Source organism: Ciona robusta, chromosome 12 (genome assembly GCF_009617815.1).
Source record: "Ciona robusta chromosome 12, ASM961781v2".
NCBI classification, from domain to species: domain Eukaryota; kingdom Metazoa; phylum Chordata; class Ascidiacea; order Phlebobranchia; family Cionidae; genus Ciona; species Ciona robusta.
In genome coordinates this window covers 3,473,513-3,495,655 of record NC_143246.1, presented here as the reverse complement: position 1 = coordinate 3,495,655, position 22,143 = coordinate 3,473,513, and the positions used below count along the sequence as shown (strand labels likewise).

The following is a 22,143-nucleotide window of genomic DNA, read 5'->3' as shown; positions in this document are numbered from 1 at the left end:
GTGTTTTAACTTTGATCAAAATACGGATTTTTACTCTATATCGGTGAGGTCATATAGTAGGGTGGGGAAAGACGGGACACCTTTAGCAAATAATATCCAAATATCCTGATTGTGTTATAAACCATTAACAATGGTGTTTGAAAGACATAAGGATACAGTTTTGTATTGCTTTAAATTTCTTTGTTTCATACTGATAAAATAAAAATGATAAAAAATTGGACGATAAAATAGAATAAAAGAGTTTCCCATCTTCCCCCACCCTACTATACATCGAGACATGTTAGGGGAATTGGGATTTAGACCTGCTTCAGTACACAAAATAATGAAACATTTTTAGATTTTTGCTTCTATATGCAGTAAAAATTTTCTAGTTACATTAATCACTTGTTTATACTAAACGTTCTTCAGTATGCGTCGCATTGTAGGGTTAATTAACAATAATGTCTACACTAACAACAATTAAATATGCAAAATATCCAAAGAACAAATTTTCTTTAAAGCAAACACAATTTTAATCCTTACATGTTAAATGCATTCAATCATTATTTGTGAAAATAATCAACGCAACAAATGCTACAACACCCTACATAATTACAATTATCATTTTTTTGGTTTAAACATTGCAAAGTTACATGATTATTAAATAATAATTGTTTTATGTTTTTTTAATTTAGAATCTGAGGCAAACTCGGCACGAGCTGCTTCTCATGATGATACGTTGAGTTTCGAAACTACAAGTGCTTCTGGTGCAAGCAAAGATACAGAAAGTGACGACGAAACATTTGTTCCCATTGTGGCAAAAGGTCGGATTCTGCCGAGGAAAAAAGGCCGTCGACGAAAATCTAAAGGCTACCAGTGGGGGGCAATAAGGAGGAAGATTAAAAAACCTGTCTGCCAGAAATTAGGCAACGGATCTCCGGTCAAGTCTCCAAAGCGTCCTGGTAGGCCGCGTAAAATGCTGCTGTCACCTAAAGAGAGAGAGAATACACCACCCCAGCCATCTAAGTCACCAACACCTGCTTCTCCAGTTAAATCCACCAAACAAACTACCATGGATAGATTTTTTCGGCGGAAATGTGAACCGAAAGTAGCTGAAGGTAAAGAATCCCTGAAACAGCTTAACTGCAATGGAAACAACGTGAAGCAGCAAGATTCTGAAACCAAGTCCACAAACTTATACGATGCATTAAAAGATTCTACCCATGTGGTTGTAGCAAGCGTGACAGTCTCACCAGCCAAAAGACTCCGTAGTCCTTCATTTTCACAACCAACGTTAAGTTCATTGAAACAGCAAGAATATGAGTCACCGGAGCCAAAACGAAGACGACGCAGCGCAATTGCCGGCGAAAATTTTGTAGCAAGCTGTATTCTGTCTTCTCGCTCTCCCCGACGTCCACATGAGAGGTCCTCCAAAGATAACTCGAGTTCTGATGAAGATGCAGGACCTCAAGAAGAAGAGTCCAAATGTACTGACACCCAGTTAAACCAGGGCTTTCCTGTTCTGGGTGAGAATAAAGTGTTAAACAGAACTTTTTTAGGATTATGCCCCCAGGACCAAAGTAACAGTCTACTCAACCCACTAAACAAATCTGAAAACCAGGTTTCGACCGTCGCATTCGCTAAGCCATGGATCTCCACGTTGAGCTCAGGCACAGCAAACACGGCGCAGTCTCAACGCAGCTCGTTCTCTCTTCCCAATGAGGGAGGATTCAACATGATGTCTTTTCGTTCCGCTAACATCCAGCACCAACAGAAGAAATCCTCCGGTTCTAAAGTGACACTTCGTCCTTCGTCACTGACCGTGTACCGTGACATGACCCGGAGCAACTTGGATGAAGATAATGATCCAAGTTCATCATCTTCTTCCGATGCTGACTCATCATGTTCATCATCTGCTGAGTCATCGTCATCCGATGTTGAAGCGGATTTTGTCGCCACGGAGAATTTCGATCTGCAGTGGCGAGGTCAGGAGAAAGCGAAGAAACTTTCGAAACGAAAATCAAACACACAAAAATGTCACAAACTTAAATCACATCAATTACTTGACTCAAATTCTACAGATGACGTTGCAACAAGTGATCAGGTGAAGGAAAAAGACACCACAGAAATGAAAGACTATGGCCTGGGGGCAACAAATAGGGGGGGAGGGGAAGAAAAAAAGGTTGGGATGGTGAAGCGGGGTAGGGGGAGGCCCAGAAAGAACCCTGTTGCACCACTCAACCCTGAAAAATTGGCTGAAAAGCCAAAGCTGAAGAAGAGAGGGAGAAAACCAAAACAGGAGAAAGATCTTCCGTCGAAAGGTGGAATCAAGTTGACGGTGATGAGGACGGAAGACGGGTATCATACGACCAATTCTGTCTCTGGGAGCTCCTCTGAAAAGATCACGGAAGGTCCTCAAATAGATGAGGATGACCTTGTGGACCTAAAAGAAGTGAAAGAGATTGAAGAGGAGCAGAGGATAAAAGATGAATCTGAACCGGATGGTTTAGTAAAGAAGATGGGATCTCCGGGGCAAGATGACTCGAAATCTTGGTGTGATTACGAATCCACCGGTGGCAGTGCAGGGTCAGACAGCGAGGTGACAACAGAAAAGGAAGAGAAATTACTCAAGCGAAACGGAGACCCAACGTTACCTAAATGGGATCCCAACTCAACAAAAGGTAACCCTGATTCCTGGGATATAAACCCGGAGTCACCTGCCAAGGAATCCTCATTCAGTGACTCCCAACCAACCTCAATAGCTGATGTTATTGATGAAAGTAGTCTTGGCACAGTTTTCCCAGCTGTTGATGAAATTCGTCCTTCCTCTGCACTTGCTGCTGAGATTGCCATGAGAGCGGAAAATGAACAAAAAGCAGCGACTGGCTTTATTGAAGCAACTAACGATAATATGGTGGATAACGATGCACTACCAGATGTTAAAAATGATAGAATCGTAAGTTGTTCATTTTTTTTATTATAACCAAAAAATTTGCCACAATTGGTATGTAATCAGAACATTTGCCACTTATAGTAGGGTGGGGGAAGATGGGACTGCTTTAGCACATAATATCCAGATATCCTGATCGTGTGTTAAACAATTAACAACGGTCTATGGGAGTCATGAGGACATAGTTTCATATTTCTTTGAATGTTTTTTGTTTACTACTAAATGGGACGAGAAAATAAAGTTAAATAGTGTCCCATCTTCTCCCACCCTACTATATTATGTGTTTTTTGTACTGATTTAAACTGGTATATAGATAGGAAGTTAATGGACTAGTGGTAAAATGTTTTATGGGTGGGGCTTTAAGAACTTTGATTTAGGCAGATTTGGCCCATTACCCTTCACCCAGGTTGATTTTTAGTCGGTCTGAAAACGACGTGCTCGCGAATAAGCTTTCCCGATTCTTAGGTTCCTTCCTACCAAGTATTTTCCTGTTTTGCAGGACTACATCTGCGGATGCTATCCACTATAAGTGTTGTAAATAAATTGTCTGCTATTAAAACTATAGGTTTGTGAAGTTATAAAATCATACAGGGCTGTTTATTAACCAATCAACATCATAAGCTTACTTTAAATTGCATTTGACTTTCAGATTCCTTTTCAAATGGATCGCAACATATCGACTACCAAGGAAGAACAACGAGAAATATCAGCAGCTGTTGCTTCAATTATTCCAGATAATCAAGATTCACCAATCGGTAAGTTAATGGTGGTTGAAAGTGTTTTTAATATTTGTGCTCTGCTAAAATAATCTAAAAATTCTTATTTAATTTAGCTTGTACGCAACAACAGTATATACAAACACAACAATAATCAATAATTAAAATTTCTAGATCTGGAATACAGCGAGGTTTTGGAAAACTATGAACAATCTTCCACTGATGTTGGGAATGAAGGGGAGACTAAGATTGAAGAAGAAGAGGAAGAGAGTGAAGTAGTCATGGAAAATAAGGAAAATGAATCTTCCAGCTCTGATATAACTCTTAACACAACATTAGTTGCCGATATAGGTGAAGATTTAAATCAAAATGTTCCGTCAAGTTTTCCCCAAGATTCAAACATTACATCATCCATACCAACTAATTTCACTGACTGCAATTTCTCAAAAAAATCTTTAGAAACTTTTGATATCCAATCAAATACAAGTAAACAACTCACTACGGAAGGGCAGTCCTACACAGACATTGAGCAAGATATTAACTCAAACTCCCAGTACAAGACCTGTAACAATACAGATGTGTCAACACCATTACTCCAGCAATGTCGGTACAACCAGGAATATAACGCACCAATTTCTGCACATGATACAACAACATTCCAATCCACAAATACAGGAACACAGTTTCAGAGCAACAGTTCGTACACAAACTCGTACCCACAACAGCAGATGTACCACGACAACATGCAGTATCAGAATAGTTACACCAACAATAGAGTGGCAATATATGATACATCATGTACATTGAATAAGGGGGCAAGGCAAGAACAACCAATGCAGGTGAAATATCCTATTTATTATATGTGAGCCAATGCATCAATAAGTTGTATTATTTTATGAATGGAACGTAAGCCGCATATTTTTTTCTAAATTTGCAAACCGAATTAGTAAGCGTTTTTAGTTTGAAACAATACCATTACTTGTTTTAAGCAATATAACATTAACATTTTATTAAAAAAATTAGGTTTACATTAGTTTACATAATACTTAAATTTGCAAACCGAATTCGAATTAGTAATAATTTTTAGTGTAAAACAAAAACGTTTTTGACCACTCTTTATGATTTTTCATACATATTATTTTCTTCAGATGGATCAGCCACACATGGTGGGTCAAACGCAAAAGGGAAATTACCAGGGTGTGATTCCCTGTCCCTCCACCCGTCTTGAGTACACCCATACTGGCGTAGACGTGGGGCAGATGCCAGCCCCTTGTCCCCCCGGTGCGGTCCAGGGACCAAGCAACCACACACATGGACACGTTTTCCCTAATGGTGCCGCTGGTGCAGACTTTGGCTCGTCGAGTGGATATGAGACTCTCAGCAATAATAGCTGTAGCCCATATACGTCACCAGACAGCATACCAAGTATCAACCCTAGCAGTTGCGACCACTCGGGACAGTCTATGGTTCCAAACCAGCACCCTGACCCAACGTACTCATCCCCGCAGTCCAGCGTTTCCGTGGTTGGTATGGGACAAAGTACGACTGCTGCACCACCAATTATATACTCGGCACCAAGCAACGACTCAGGTATGGTATTTTTTATTACACAAGCTTGAAAAATATTTTAATGGTAAAACCCACTGTTATAATTAAATCAATCATGTTTTCAGGTCACGGTAGCGAGTACCTCGCATCTCCCACCAACCACGGTTTATTATCATGCCAAGGAACTCCACCGAAGCCACCCAGCGGTACAGTACTTAGCCCGGATCCGTATTACGTGAACAAGAAGCAATCAACTTCACCGAATCGTCCCAGCTGCGCAGTGACGAGCAGCGCAGGTTTCGCGCATGTCAACCAGCGGATGTCGCCATGCGCACAACCCGCATGTAACAGTTACGACGAATCACGAACACAAGATCGCACGAAAGATCTAACCAGGGCAAACAGTCTCTTAGAGCTGCAGAAACTGACACATAAGGTATCTTGCCAACCCAACAAGACACCAACGTACCCGACCGGCTCCCCGGCGTTTCAGAAACCAGACAATTATGATTTAAATCAAAAAATGCCGCAATACTCTACCGGTGACCGACCCGCCAGCGTACAGTCTGTGCCGGGTGAAATGTGCCAGCCGCATACCACAGTTACAACTCCTTCACATCCTGCAGATAACTCAACCACACAAGCGACTTACCACGGGCATAGGCCTGAACAAAAGCAGCATGGGAGTTACAAAAACGAAGCATCATACCACCCGGGTTACAGAGCAGGTCCTGAACACGTACCCGGTCACCCGTGGCCGCCGCACTCACAAATTTGGCCGCGACAGCCAGGCGGATACGGCCCATTCACCCACCATGCTCCCACTTACGAGCAGTGGCACGGGGGCTTCGGGGGTTACCCTAGCTACCCTTCACAAGGCGCTTCATGTCAGTTTGAGTCCCAGTATCGTCTCAACCCTAACCCGACGAACGATCTAGCGGCCGGGTCGTCGGGTAGTTACCACACTTCGAACAAATTGACCCCGAACCCTTTACTGGTTCCGCGCTTACCGGGCCAGCCCTACCCACGAGAACCAGAGTCCTATCAACGACCTCCAGTCGGTTACGACCCGCTGGCCTCACGAAATGGGGTTTTTAATCCCAATGACACTTCTAACCGACGTATAGGCTATCATAACCAACCTTACAATGCCTATCCTCAAAACCCTGGAACCTACTATAACCCATACATGTACGGGTAAAGTTCCAGCACGTTGGTTTATTTTCTTACTACATACTCCCTATTTCAAGCGTGCTTAGTCGTTGTGACAACATTTTTTCTACTAAATCTGAAAAATATGCTCCAAATTTTCTCGTACAAAAACCAACCCCGTATTAACTCCTTTTACCCAGATTTATAAGTGCGCTGTACAAGGTGTGTTTTTGCTCGTTGTTTACGCTTTTGCTCTTTTTAATCGATCGAAAAAGGTCACGTCTTTTGGGGCCACCAACATAGCATTTTACAATTTAGCACCGACTTTTGTCGCTTTTTTTGCACGTCTGGTTGCAGTTGCATCCTTCCCACGTTGAAACGCTGTTTGTTAATGACGTAACAACAGGTGTAGCTTTCAGACGAACGAATGTAAATAGAATTGGATCCATAAACACTGTTTGTTTTTCATTTGTTCTTTAACATGTAGCGGCATAAGGGAAATGTTCAGAGGTTATTCCATTAACCGTAAACAGCCAAGATTCCATGAAGGGTGATACGTCTATATGTTTTTCTTATCACGACGAATTGTTGATTGTCTGACCTATTGTTTGCCAACAATCGAGAGAGATAGAAGGCTTCTAAAACTGTACAGGTATTGTTTTTCCTTGATTGCACACCCTTGCGTGTTTGCTCACGGGTTGACGTTTTTATGATAATACTATCTTTTGAAAGCCCTCCTCCAGACAAAGTACAGCTTACGCTGATTGTTTATTACAAGTTGCTCTGTTTGTAGAGAAAGACTTTCAGTTTTTTTCCAACATCTATCCCAGATTAAAATGTCCACTTTTCGATTTTCGTCACTCAAGACATGCACAATTTTAATAAATCGGTAGAAATTTCGAAGTCGGTAATTAATAAAGCCGTATTAACATTCACAAACATTAATTAATTAACAACGGAAGTCTAGAGGATATTGGGTTTTTATAATTAATTGAATGTTCTTTGTTTACCACTTAATGGGACGAAAAAAACTAAATGAAAATATGTCCTATCTTGCCCCATCCCACTTTATTTTAGACAAAAATTACACAAAAGACATTATAAAAGTATTCTTCGTACATAAATTATACATTATAATGTCTCACTATATGGTACTATGTTATCCAAATATGATCGGTAGATTTAAAACGATTCTTTGTGGTCACATTTGCACTTGTTTTAAAGTGCGGTAGCCGTGATTGGTTGTCACCTATATATTGTAACATTGCGTAAGAAGCTCCTCGCATATATATGTGTCATATATCATTGGGATTCATTTAGCTAGACCATCCGTGTATCAGTATACAGACATGCTATAACGTACTGTTGTAGTAGGCCGTGGGCCATGCTTTAAGTTTATATATGATTTATTAATGTATAAACTCAGTGCTCGTGGTTATCTCAATATACCCGTAAGCACTGTGTAAATAAGTTATGTAATTATGAATTTACAGAGACAGTGTAATAAGTAAAGCAGTTTTGTTTACCAGTGTAATTGCGCGATATTTAAACACGTAACTTTATCATGCGTGCAACACATGCTGCTATGACCAAAGTGCATTGAATGATGTGGTACTCGTACCTACATTTTGTTCAGACATGAATGAAAGCCTCGTGTTGTTTGCACAAGCCAACGTGGCTTCTCGGCGCTTATAGCCCGTATAAAGAGCATGAAAAGTCATTTTACTATTCCTAAGTGAGGTGTTGCAATCTGGTGTGCATTCCCAAACCAAGGTGATACTTGTTGTGCTTTTGCATAACGAATTTTGCGAAAGTTTTAATTCAATCGAATCCAGGGCGTTTTTTTTATTTTTTTTGTTTTTTGATTTAATATAAATTTATATAGAAAAACAACAATTTTCAAATGTATTGATTTTTAACAAACCGTTTGTTTGAACGTTTTTAATTAAATTTATTAATCAATCAAATTTCCTAAACAAACGCTAAACTGTAAGAGTGTAAGATAACCCAGTAACCTACTAAATAACTAAACTGGTCCAACAAACTTAAATAGTTGGTGTAGTTTTTGAAATAAACAGCTAAAACCTCCTAAAAAACCACTGTGCGCCTATTTTTTAGAGCGGAGACTAAGCGAAATTCGGACGGAGTTGGCGGTCACGTGAATAGAAAAAAGAATGTATCACGGTTTTGGGAAGTTACTCCGTTTTATTTATGTGGGACAAACAAAAAAGCATATGAGTTTTCTATGCGTCTGCTCGTCTCACGCCAGTAACCACGGTATGACGTTCACGCGCTATAAAAGAGATCGATTCGCTGTGACTGCCTTCTCAGTTTCGCGAATGGTTGTGGCGAGTGGTTGGTAGCGCCGTGTGGGCGGTTGTTTCGCGGGAATTTCGAAATGTGAATCCGCGTACTGGTAGGACAGATGGGTTTTTCAGCAACAGATGTATAAACTCAGGAAGGAAGTTAGTTTAATCGCACAGCCACACATGTTACTTTCACATGATAGATAATAAATTTCAACAAATATATGTGAGGTTTCAACATTCATACCGTACATTTTTTGAATATATGATAGACCACTGTCGCACGCAGATTAATGATAAAACGCACTAAATATCCAAACAAGGTTCCAGTTTAACATGTAGTTCGGAAAACAAGGTGTTGACTGTTTTATTTTTTTAGGGAATCTCAGTTTCTTAAGCTCTTTACAAGTTTTAGTTCCAATTTTAGAATATTTATTCCACATCTTAATAATGCCAGAAACGATGATCAGTCAAAACGGTTTCAATGGTGATGGTCATGAAGAAGAAACATTTCTTTTCACATCTGAGTCTGTGGGGGAAGGTCACCCAGGTATAATGTTATTTTAACTTTAAATTCCACCTGAATTTCAACATTTATTCTAGCTATATATACCATATACCACATAGGCAGTTTGTTCAAAATAAGGTCAAATATATATTTTTTTATGGTTAAACACATTAAACTTATGTAGATTAGCCTATTCACTTTAAAAGCTGTAACGTTTTTTCACCTATATAAATAAATAATGTGTTATGAAAAATTAAATGGCTAACACAGCAGTTGGTATGTTGGATTATTGTAGTTTGGTCACTTGTGGATGAGTTGTGTTACTAAATTATTTAGATTTCTTAGTCTGTTCAGTTATACATGCTACTTTAATTATGTTCTTGTTGTATAGAGTGCATAGTTAAGCCTACTGTATGAGATAACTATAAATTAAATAAGGCTTAGTTCTTCAATAAAGCTTAAAGTCCCATAACACTAAAAGTGAAAGTTTCACCAAGCTTTCATGTTTAAGCCAATAATTCCAATTTTGCCTATTTTGTGGTGTGATAAAACTTACAACATATTTAAAGTTTTCCATATTACAGCAGGGGCTGTTTATCAGTGCTTGGTTAAAATATTGGAGAAATTTTCCATTTGGTCAACTAATAATATCCATTGTTTCAGATAAACTATGTGACCAAGTGAGTGATGCTATACTTGATGCCCATTTAGCCATCGATCCAAATGCAAAAGTTGCATGTGGTAAGGAAAATAACATTTTATTAAATATTCACTAGCATTCAGCTGTACATAAATTTTATTATACAAACTTTTTTGCAGAAACCTTTGCAAAGACTGGCATGGTTTTAGTTGGTGGCGAAATCACATCAAAAGCGGTTATCGATTACCAAAAAGTCATTCGTGATACTATTAAACACATCGGTTATGATGACTCAAGCAAAGGTAAGTTTTAGAATGACCAACACAAACATATACAAAACAAAACCTGAAAGATAAACAGACTTGTTTATGTGAGATATTGCACAAACTCACTTCTGCTTATTGTTTATGGTTTTCACTAGTCTTGTTGTTACTCGAGAATTACTTAGTTTAGAATACTTGTAGTGGAGACAGACCAATACCAAACTAGATATGAAAATAATTTGTTATTTAAGATATTAAGAAGAAACAAATAATATTATTTAGTTATGGACTTGAATTAAATATATAAATCATCAAGTGGTGATAAAGAGAAGTTGTTCTGCCTGTTCTCCAGTAGGTAACATTAAGGTTTTAAATTTTTATTAGTATTTTTTCCTCTGTGAACAAAAAAGATATGATCGACATTACATCGCATCAACGGTTTATATCTCACTTTTACATATATTGCTTATTGGTAGAGTGGTAGTCAAAAACACCTGCCTAATATATTGGTTGACCTCTACTTGTTTTGTGTTTCAGGCTTTGATTGCAAAACCTGCAACGTTCTCCTTGCTGTTGAGCAACAGAGTCCGGAGATTGCTGATGCTGTTCACATCGGGAAGAAAGAGGAAGACATAGGAGCCGGGGATCAGGGTCTTATGTTCGGTTATGCAACAGATGAGACAGAGGAATGCATGCCACTCACTGTCACATTAGCCCACCGACTCAATGAGAAACTTTCTGAACTAAGAAGAGATGGGACTCTGGCTTGGCTGAGGCCAGATTCGAAAACACAGGTAAGTTTTGTACTTTTCAAGCTTAAATTTAAAGCTTTTTTAAGCTTTAATGAAGAAGCCAAATGTTTGTCTTGCATTTTTATATTATGCCTTGACTTTTGCTAACCACTATTAAATCTTCCAGGTCACCATAGAGCATCGTTTGGAGCACGGAGCAGTCGTCCCGATTCGTGTCCACACCATTGTCATCTCCACACAACACGATGAACAAATCTCACTTGAAAAAATGAGGAAAGAAATTCTTGAAAAGGTCGGTAAAAATGACAAACCCTTTTTTCATTTTTATTAACCATTTATATTGTGATTGTAATAAAATCATACCTGTTACTTACTGTATAAAATATACATTCAAAGAAGAAAAATATTTTATTCAATGTTTTAACATGAAGAATCTAAATATACAACCTAGCTGTGACTTATTTTAAATCCCAAGAGTAAAAATGTATTTAAAAAAGATTAAAGTGTAACATGCAGTGAACCACCAACACATGGTTAAGGTGTTGCATACAAAACTTAACATTTTTTTATTCTAAATTACTCAGATCATAAAAGCTGTGGTTCCCTCTCAATATTTGGATGAAAATACAATTTATCATATTCAACCATCTGGAAAGTTTATCACAGGAGGACCTATGGTGAGTCTCATATATTTTTCACATACTTTCCCCTTTGTTACCCATAAGATAATATATTGCATGTATCTTGTACTTGCTTGCATCTCTACAACACTAACTACCACTTAGAGTGTAATGTAACGTTTGTTTAACATTGAAGTCTCCAGTTCACTGCATGGGATTAACATTGTTTACAACAAGTTCAATTTATAAGTTCAACCATTTTTTTGTCACTTGTTTAAATTTCAGTTTTATTTTATTTACATTAAAGTTTGAAAGTAGTTTAATATGGAAAATCTTTTAGTTACCAGGGAAATTGGGCAAATTATTTTTAGGGTACTTACACTAGGAGTACTGGTTTTTATCACTTTTATAATTTTCTTATTATGATTCATCATTTTTTTTGCGGAGTCATCGCAAGAGCATGACATAAGCATGCTGTGTAATGTAGTTACGCAAAGTTGTTTTGTCACTGAGGTAGCTGAACAATGAAGTCCTTTGATAAGTAAGGTGTATGCTTAACATACATGAGCTATATTTAGTTGCCATGTTTTCTCTGGGCATATAGCCTTTGTTAGAAACTTGTGTAAAGAGCCAACAGGAGACATTCAAACCAATCGTGTGGTCAATCGTGCCAACTCAGCAACATGTGCAGATATTATCAGAAAGTTAAGCTTAGGTGCTAGTGAGGGTCTCACTATTTGCCTAGCACCCTATTGCGTAACAAATAAAGTTGATAACTGATATGTCCATGTTTAAATTTGGTCGTCAGCGAGTTCTTAGCAAATATTTTTCCTTAACTCGTGCTCGTGCAAGGCACATTGCTGCACTGGTGTCAACGAACCTGCAAGCTCTTATTAGGGCAAAGGCGCGAAGTTAGCCTTGTTATGGTGAAGGTTTTGGTGGTTTAGGTCACAGTAGCAGATGGTTGGGGTTCCACGCCTCTTAACACTTATTAACACAGGGGGATGCTGGTTTAACTGGGCGTAAGATTATTGTCGACACATATGGAGGGTGGGGTGCTCACGGGGGAGGTGCTTTCTCTGGTAAAGACCCATCCAAGGTCGACCGCTCTGCAGCATATGCTGCTCGTTGGGTGGCAAAGTCTTTTGTCAAGTCAGGGATTTGCCGACGTGTACTTGTACAGGTGCTGCGTGTATTACTCGAATGACAAGATTAGGAATTCTTAATTGTTGAATCTCCCAGGTTTCCTATGCTATCGGTATCGCTGAACCCATGGCTGTATACGTGCATAGTTATGGCACGAGCAAGTACACCAATCCACAGTTGCACGATATAGCAATGCATAATTTTGACCTCAGACCAGGCATTATCACGAAGTGAGTAAAGTTTAGAAAGCAGCAGCCGCGTCCCAAGGGCAATTGTTGGTTCTGTAGCTCGCCTGTTTACTGAACAAATTCTGTTTAAAAGGAGTCGAACTTTACGACTTTACTTTAGTGTACCTCAAGAAGAACTAGCTTGCAAGAAATATATTCAATATGCGATGTTAAAGAACATATCAAATACAATCGCATAAAACATAAGAAAGCCATTGTTACACTAGAAACTTAAATACTCGATGCAACCTTGCCCTTGGGACAGATGCTGTTTTAAAACTTCAAACTAAACACTACACCTAAATAACTTACACCAATCTTGAAGGTCCCTCAACCTCAAAACACCAATCTACTTTAAAACAAGCGTGAACGGTCATTTTGGTAGCAGCGAGTTTTCTTGGGAAGTTCCAAAAAAAATTGTCATTCCAAATCTCAGTTAAAACTGTCACCCTGAAATAGGTTTTAAGAGTTCCATCCTCTCTTTGTGGAACTCCAAGCTTCAATAACCTATTCCATACTCAGTCATAACCGATCCTTATTTCTATCTCGATAAGTTCTTGTTCTTTGTAGGCACCTCTGTGTTGGTAGTGATTTCTACATAAACAAATCTTGTGGTTTTGATCGCCAGTCTTAATTCTCTTGGTATTTAATTACTCGTAATAAACAAAACAATAAAGAATCTTGTGTATGCGTATCGCACGCAGTTATTAGTTCAAATCTCAGTTTTAGTCAGAAACAGGTGGAAAAATTTCCATCAACCTAAAAACGTACTACCTGCAAGAATCTGTTGTATACAGGTACACTGTGTGTTGCGTTAATTCATTGCATGCTCATGATTTGACTTACACTTTCATTTCCGCAATATTTTGTTATGCTTTTCTGTTATCTCATTTGTTTACGTGAAATGTTGTAATTTTGTGTCATTACTGTAATTTCGTGTCATGAAATACCTAATTTGATATTTAATTTCAGATATAAGTATTTTTTATATTTGGCAATTATTTCTTGTTATTTTAGGTACGAAAAAGCGAAAAATTTAATCTTTATTTTAACACAGGGGGATGCTGGTTTAACTGGGCGTAAGATTATTGTCGACACATATGGAGGGTGGGGTGCTCACGGGGGAGGTGCTTTCTCTGGTAAAGACTTTTCTAAAGTTGATCGATCTGCCGCTTATGCTGCACGATGGGTGGCCAAGTCTCTTATAAAAGCTGGACTATGCAGACGTGTTCTTGTACAGGTAAATATTGCGTTTATTAAAGGCATGGATGTACATTTATTAAAGCGTTCACTGTTATCACTGTGGGCCTGCCAATTCGCAGGCAAAACATTTTATGCTAATTGCTCCAACCAAGTTGTCGCTACATCGAGAATACTATTAACTTACAATTGGGGATAAATTTTATTGTCACACATTTAAATGGTCCAGCAACTTACGTGCACAAGACACCAGTATTAAAACTGTCCAGTTACCGTGCTACTCTGTGCGCGTATGAATAAATGATGATTATGCCATGACTCAACAGACTAGCCACTTGCACATTTTATATCAATTTGCAAAACGTATTCAACCAATTTCTCAGGTATCTTATGCAATTGGAATATCTGAACCTCTGTCTGTTTATGTGAGCTCATACGGCACTTCCAAACTTCATGATAAAGAATTACTGCAAGTAATCAACGATAACTTTGACCTCAGGCCTGGAATCATTGTCAGGTGTGTAGTGTTGAAATTCTTAACAAGTTTCCTCTGAAATTTTTTATTATTTTTTTGAACATATTTATATAAGGTTTAAAAATGTTGACACTAGAATCATCAAGAAAATGACAGTCGCTAAAACACAAAGCAAGACTATGTATACCGTATGTGGACAATTGTTTAATATTATTTAATAAAAAAGTTAATATTGGTTTTCCGGTACCTCGAAAGTCATTGCTAACCTTATTCAAAGGCATAATTGTTAATGGTAGTTTGAGAATATCTACATGTACTAACAGACTAGATCACACATTCAGCAACCATATATTCACTTCATCATTTCAGAGAATTAAACCTTCGTCGTCCCATCTACCATGAAACAGCTTGTTATGGTCATTTTGGCCGCAAACAGTTCAGTTGGGAAACCCCAAAAACTTTAGTTATTCGCCCCGAGATTCAATCTACTCTTAAAGAAGCTGGAGATTCCCCGATAACAAAGCGATCCAGGCACGGAAATACACATTAGTAAAGCCTCAACTCCGTTGTACGCAAAATTTTATCATTTTTTAAAGCAACTGATTTTATCCGAACAGTACAACAATCACCCCTTGGCAATTTTTTACATGCAGTCACATTCCCGATAGTATAAGCTTTCTCAATCCAAGGTTTGTTTTTATTTTCCGTGATGAAGTTGGGCATGTTAAGTCATCTTACCTACACGGAATATGTGTGTTACTTTTTACGCTTAACACGAGTACGTTGGAACTAGGGGTCTTGATTGTTTTTCATATTATTCATTTAATCAATTCCCATTTTTGTTGGCCCTTTCTCATCTCCAGCTGCTTTGCAACAAGTTGTACATATAATATTTTGTTTGCTTTCATGTATCGCGCTTTATAGTTTTGGTTGTACAGTACATTAAACTGGTGGTATAATCGCTTCCAGGTGAATTAACATTATGGTTTGCTTATACGCAGCAACAGTGTATGTTCGACTCAAATAGAAAATAAATGTTAAATCGTTGCACTCAATGTATTGATACTAGACTAGTTGCTTATTTATTTATACGCAGCAGTAAAGGGTAGTAGTAGTAGATATCAAATGTTCTGGGGCAAGACAGTTAACGGCAATTGTTCCAACCCAAGGATTCATTATAGATTGAATAAAATGGTAAGCCACACAGAAAATTCCCAAAAAGTTGGCACCCGCAAATTCACGTATGATGGTTATAGCAGAATGGGCTACGATGGCGCCCACGAATCTGTGTCTTGATTTGAAGGTAAACTAAAAGCTGTTTCAGTGTTTTTTCGATAGTATTCTTAAAGTCCTGCAAGGTGCAACCAAAGCTGATTATTGTTGGTAAGTATTAAACATATTTTGTTTGTTGTCTGATAAAAATATATGTGAGAAAAACAGTTACATAATAGATTATATTATGGTGGGGCAGAGTGGGACACTAGGCACATATTGTCCCACATTTCAATATTCAAAATATATCAAGTTTTTGAGATGATATGATAAATTTATATTTTATACCTTTATTCGTTGACAACACAAAATATATTGAAACACAAAAATAGTTAATTAAAAATTGGTACACCAGGTGTCTTTTAACATTCCTATTATTTATAGTAATAAATGAATTTATTATTAGTAATACATGTAAATTACACAAAATAATATTATACGCTTTGAAACAGAACACCTGTGTTTTAACTACTGTTGTTGCCCAGTTTTATTCATTCATTACCAATGTATGTACCACAACAATAAAAAAAAAACAGAAAACAACACGGTTTATATTGAAGTTTTATTGCAATGTTAAAACTTGACAATTTTATGCGTTTTTAATTTAGTTTTCTTAATCGTATCAGCATCCTCGTATAAACTCATTTCTTCATCAATGCTAATGTGTTGCTTGTTTGCATGACGACCAATGATATTTCTATAAACTGTAATTTCATCTTTTACCGGACGGTCGGGACAGTCCTTCTTATAATGTTCAACAGAGCCACACAACTGACAACTGCCGCCATCAGGGTACAACCCTCTTGGGTTATCTGGACATGCCTTTGAAAGATGGCCAGTTTCTCCACACACGAAACACTTCGCAAATAAAAATTCTTTTCCTAAAATGATCAAGGAACAGACTCAAAATCTTTTTAATTTTTAGTAAAAAAACCAAACAATACAACTTTGAAAAAAATAGAATGCAAGTCATATTTTATATTTAGTGAGAAGATAGTTCTCCTAAATTAATCTAGAATACCGTGGTACAAAAAATTGATATTTTAGATTCAACCTAATCACAACATGAATCTAACAAATGACCTCAGTTTCTCTTTAAGCAGTAAAGAAAATTGAAAACCAACATAAGGGTGTACCTTAAAAAGCCTAGAAAACATTTAAAACGTATATAACTTAATATTCAAAAATAATTTAGTTTTATATATAAGTTAGATGTTTATTTTTTACAGTAAGGAGTTACAAACCACACCTGCTGGTACTTTTACAGAGCACACGTTTGATAAATGTTCAGTTGACCCACATTTAAAGCAGATATCGGTTCCCTGTTCCATGTCATTCTTCACAGCAGGACAATCAGCCATTCCATGTCCTGGCATGCGACAATGGAAGCACACCTAAAAAGTTTCATCAGTTTATGGTGTTTTCAAATTCAACATAATGTTTAAAAAATGGCATATTGACAACTGTAACATATGTGCACACTTTTATTCTAACAAATTTCTTTTAAATTATCAATTATAAAGTGAGGTCACTAAATAAAACTATAAAGAACTTCTTAATAGTAAAAATTGAAAGCCTAATTACAAACATGCATAAAATAAAATTTTGAATTATTGGTTTACCTTTTTCGCTTCTTTTTTTCGAATTCTCTTTATTCTCCGATTATCTCTCCTTTTATCTTTTTTCACCGCCACATCCATGGCAAGTTTTTGTTGTGATGAATATTGACAACTTTTATCTGTATGTAATAGATTACCAAGTTTAGTGCTGGTTTAATTAATTTTTTTACAATTGCAGTAAATTTGTTTCACCATACGTCATGTTCCAGATTGCATATATATATATATCATTCAGATTCAGTTGATTTGATTTATAAAATAATAACTAATGGTTAATTTTAGAATCCTAAATGTTGCATGATTAAATGAAGTAATTATTTACAGCTGTTCTGAGTTTGGCCAATTTTCATTTAAATGCAACTATATACAAATACCAAACAGTAAACATAGGAATTGTATACTACATGAAGTAAAGTGCAGTCTTTAAATATACGAACAGTAATTCAATAATAGTTCTTACCATCATGTTGATTTGACTGAGCTTGTTTTTGTATATCTTTCCACGCTGATGCTTCATGCAGTGGCTTTTGATGCGGACCTCCTCTCGCAAAACGAGTCATGTTGTCCTTGCTATTTGTTTCTGTTTAAAATACTAATGAATTATTTTTGTATGGCACATATTTTGCATATAGGCATTATAGGAAACTAATATGGGCATTCATAGTATATATAGGCATGTCCTATTTTTTATATATATATCCCGAAACAGGACGTTATAAGTAAAACTTAACATCACAAAGCTTTGTGAACAAAATAAACAGGGCATTACCTTTTTACTCCACCAAAATCACTCTTCTCTTCATACAGTATCAAAATGATTTATACAAAATTAAGGAAGTTATAACACTATGTTGTACCACCAGTCACTACTGAACTTAAAAATGAAAGATTTTAAATATTATGAATGCATAGATATTTTAAACATAAGCGAAAAATAGCAGCCACATGAATCTAAAACCATTCTTTCATTAATCATTATTTTTACTAACAATTCAATGTCCTAGCCAAATTGCTTTTACTTTTTGTATATGAAATATTGATGTGAAAAAAATTAAAATAAATTGCTCAACGAGATGTCCTGGATTTAATTTAATGTGCTGCCTGGAAACAACACTTTGTATAAAAGCCATAAAACATTTAAGTGTATAATGCCGAGTGACAGTACAATTCACCAAATTAAAAAAAAGTTACACAAAAAATAATGCCTAGTAAACTGTTGTATTTTATATAAAATCAACTAATCATAGTAATCATTATATTTTTTGTAACATACAAAACAAGAAAATTAAACATTAAAATGTCATTCAACTTTGTCAAGCCATAGCTTCAGTGCATATTTAGTTCCTGTACTTATTCTTTCATTATTTCCTGATTCTGTTTTGTTCTTTGAAAAATCCGCAAGCAAATGGTTTATTACCATTTGTTTTTCTACTGTCCCACCATTAACCAATTGCGAACAAGTGATTTTTTCATGATCATTGCATTTGTGTGTGTCCGATTTCGTGTTAGAAATTTCTGAACTATAAGAAACAATTTTTTGTGCGATTTCTCTTGAAACCCAGATACAAGAATCAGTTTCTTCAATTTGAAGTTTAATATTTTTGTTAATTTCCCTTGAATGCTCAGAGTGGTTACAGTGCATGTAAATCACAATGTGATGTCTTTTGGGGAGTCCCCATTCCAAGCATGGGGGATAAGTAGACTCCCATAATCCAAGCACATCAATACTTGAATCTTTTACCACAACTCCTGTTTCTTCTTTTAACTCACGACAAACAGCATCTGTAAGTGTCTCATTTTTATCAATATGGCCACCAGGAGGGACCCAAACACCAGGAAAAGTTCTCATGTGTTGACTCCGTCTTGTAAGAAGTACTTTATGATCCATACTTTCAAGAAGCAATGCAACGCCAACATCTACTCCTTGGCATTTTATTTCTTGTGGAATCTCTGAAGCCATGTTTTTTGGCAAACATCGAAATGGGCAAAATGATGGGCGTTTTAAATTCACTGCCCTGTAGTAATCAGAACTTATTTTAGATATTGTGTTGCATGAAATGAGAAGACGCTCATTTTTCAAACATAAATCGACTTTTACTTCGTTGTCTGATACCACACATTTTGGGTCATCGATTTGTAAAATGTCAACAAGACTTGGAAGGAATTCTAAACGACTACCATTTCTGTAAACTTTGACCCTAAACCCAGACATGCCTGAAAGGATTAAAAGCACTAGTCAGGAAGCGGCAATTGTGTCCGCCAATAGATCCCACAGAGCATGAATCGCCCATACAAATGGCATAGTCGGCGTGTGTTTATTTGGTTCTTGTAAGGAAGCGATACAAAGCTAGAAAACATGTATAGTTAATGTGAAAGAATTAATGTGGAGTAAATGAGTATTTTGTCTGGTCTTTAGCGTACAGTGTGATTTAACAGGCTACTTTACGTTGGCGATTGATACTAGCAGCAATCAGCTTAGTTTAGTTGGTGTTTTTTATTTTAACTAAGTTCTTTTAAGTTTTTGGTTAGTATACTTAGTATCGTGCTTTTTAACACTTTAATCGATTGACTGTTGAATAAAAGTGGATTATTTATGTGAGGTTTATTGTTGTGATAGAATATAACGTTAGTAGAAAGCCATTTTTACGCGCAGAAGTGCTTGTTTCTTAAAAAATCGTAATATTTCATCTCCAATAAACCATCACATATTACACGAATAACTAGAAGTCAAGCCAAATTCTCCATTCCCTATTGTGCCAAGACTACCTCCCAACAATCCATTAGATATATTGGTCCTAAACTTTGGTCTTCATTACCAATAGAAATCCGCCAAATGGCGACCTTAAAAAAATTTGTCTGTGCTGTCAAACACCATATGTTTACAAACACTAACTTAAATACTGACTAATACACTTACCATATTACTACTTAAACCGTTTTAGCTACTTAAACCTACTTAAACCGTTTTAGCCAAACACACACTTTCATCCTTTCTTTTTTAATCTATAACCCTCTCTTCTATGAATAACCACTTTTTTTTTTTTTCCTATATAAATAACTAGGATGTATAACCACTATTTTTCTATTGTTGCACTTTATACTTTGATTTACTTTAAATTGACCACTGTGAAACACCATACTTCTCATTTTTTATTCTTTTTTGCATGGTCTGACTTTTACTACTTTGCATGGTCTGACTTTTACTTTATTGATACAGCACTTACATTCACTGCCACCACATTTTGATGCACCGACATGAGTACTATTACTTGGCAAGCCGTTGGCACACTTGTGTTTTGTTTGTTTAATTTCCTAATTTCCCCTGTGCCGGCCCTAATAGAACTCTGTCCATCAAGCTACTGTTTCCGTAGCTCACATTACTATTCTTATATACCACACATTCTGCATGTCACTCATTTCTGTTCATATTTTAATTTTTTCATTTATTCAATTCTGCTGGTCCACTCTTCTTTCCAATACTTGCTTATATATCTTTTCCATCGTATTCCTAACTTTTCAACTCCTAAGCATACCCCAAACAGATTTACTGCCCACAAGCACTCTAAATTGCAGGTTCAAATCAACATCAAAAGGAACCCTTCACGAACTCGAGCTCCAGGCATCTCAAGGATTAATATTCAAAATCAATAAACATAACTCAATCTGCAACTAACCGGACATTATACTTGCTGCCCATTTTCCTTTTTGCTTCTTATTTATTACTATTTTTATTTATTTGTTCTTTTTTTATTTTTTTTAAGTTCTTATTCCAATGTTTATTTATACTGTGATGTGTATTAATGTAATGCACTTGTTTCTAAATTCTATATAAGTGTGCACTCGAAACTGTTTATTGTAAACTTTGGTGGAATTTCTTTTTGGGGGTTTTGTTTTTCCATCATGTTCCAATCTTTGGATCAATCTTCTTTAAGGCCGACTCCCCCCATTGTACGGGTTGTGCCCTTACGCACACTTTTCTTCCAATTAGAACTTTAATATGTTTAATTAAATGTTATTTATTTAATTTTGAAATTGTATCGTCTGTAGGGTGTAACGGTCACGCCTTTTATCCAAAACATTATTTCTTTCTTTTTTATCAACAAGCGTGTTTTAACAACTGTTGTTTTACCGTTACTACCCGTCTTTTCGCTTTTTATCAACTCTCTTGTTCTTCGTTATCGTGACCGAAGAGACGAAATAAATTTCATTCATTCATTCATTCATATTTAGACAAAAACATCATCCAGCAATGATAAAATGCTATGCTTTGGGATTCATAATGGCGGCAACCATGACGTCATAGGCCCGGAGAGAGTAGAAAACCAACCCCAAGTTTTACAATCTGTTTCCTAACTTGGTCTCCACTAACTTTGGCACGTCGTCCATCATTTTAATATTGCCATTCCGATGGGGCTTCAAATTAAAATCAACTAAATATTTTCCATGTTGTGGTAAAAATGTTATTTCTATACTGCATGGTTGTGGATATTGGGCACGAGATATGTCTATAGGAAAATTAGGCAAAGGTCATTATGGCTTGAACTAGGAATAAAATCAGCAGAAAAATGACGTTTTAAAGTGATACATAATTAGTTTGTGCGGCAAAGTAACTTTGTTCCATATTACCCCATTATTTAGTTTAGTAGGTTTTTAGTGCCAAACTTTAAAAAGTTTGTTTTAATACAAAAAATTATACCTCAGAGATAATTCAAATATAATAAACTGACATAATAAAAACACATTGAATGGAGATATAATCGAAATTCTATC

General features: G+C 36.6%; 5 protein-coding genes across 5 annotated transcripts in view; 3 read left to right on the top strand and 2 right to left on the bottom strand.

The window, feature by feature from the left end:
* The window catches only part of LOC149726876 (uncharacterized), a 28,833-nt gene extending 22,036 nt beyond the window's left edge, over positions 1–6,797 (top strand). Inside the window, exons 22-26 of the mRNA XM_089890187.1 lie at positions 675–2,935; positions 3,579–3,684; positions 3,820–4,484; positions 4,794–5,235; positions 5,319–6,797. Of these exons, the coding sequence (XP_089746313.1) occupies positions 675–2,935; positions 3,579–3,684; positions 3,820–4,484; positions 4,794–5,235; positions 5,319–6,394 (4,550 nt within the window). The 3' untranslated portion in view covers positions 6,395–6,797. The remainder of the gene's footprint in view (positions 1–674; positions 2,936–3,578; positions 3,685–3,819; positions 4,485–4,793; positions 5,236–5,318) is intronic.
* A 2,201-nt stretch (positions 6,798–8,998) lies between these two features.
* Positions 8,999–13,486, top strand: LOC149726875 (S-adenosylmethionine synthase-like). Its single transcript, XM_089890204.1, has 9 exons — positions 8,999–9,201; positions 9,823–9,900; positions 9,979–10,101; positions 10,600–10,856; positions 10,981–11,106; positions 11,399–11,491; positions 12,435–12,617; positions 12,677–12,810; positions 13,133–13,486. The coding sequence occupies exons 1-9, from the start codon at positions 9,102–9,104 to the stop codon at positions 13,245–13,247; spliced, it is 1,209 nt and encodes a 402-aa protein (XP_089746330.1). The 5' UTR covers positions 8,999–9,101; the 3' UTR covers positions 13,248–13,486.
* Positions 13,487–13,720: 234 nt separating this feature from the next.
* Positions 13,721–15,532, top strand: LOC149726874 (S-adenosylmethionine synthase-like; the record flags this gene model as incomplete). Its single annotated transcript, XM_089890206.1, has 3 exons — positions 13,721–14,047; positions 14,391–14,524; positions 14,852–15,532. Coding segments are annotated over 3 exons (642 nt in total), but the record flags the coding sequence as incomplete, so codon positions are not given.
* A 765-nt stretch (positions 15,533–16,297) lies between these two features.
* LOC149726873 (zinc finger CCHC domain-containing protein 9-like) lies at positions 16,298–18,296 on the bottom strand. The gene is made up of 5 exons (XM_089890205.1): positions 18,143–18,296; positions 17,834–17,953; positions 17,377–17,492; positions 17,004–17,148; positions 16,298–16,635 (listed from the first exon to the last, which is right to left on the bottom strand). The coding sequence occupies exons 2-5, from the start codon at positions 17,931–17,933 to the stop codon at positions 16,328–16,330; spliced, it is 669 nt and encodes a 222-aa protein (XP_089746331.1). The 5' UTR covers positions 17,934–17,953; positions 18,143–18,296; the 3' UTR covers positions 16,298–16,327.
* LOC149726872 (m7GpppN-mRNA hydrolase NUDT17-like) lies at positions 18,143–21,843 on the bottom strand. Its single transcript, XM_089890203.1, has one exon. It carries the CDS (start codon positions 19,583–19,585, stop codon positions 18,674–18,676), a length of 912 nt encoding a protein of 303 aa, XP_089746329.1. The 5' UTR covers positions 19,586–21,843; the 3' UTR covers positions 18,143–18,673.
* Positions 21,844–22,143: the final 300 nt, after the last annotated feature.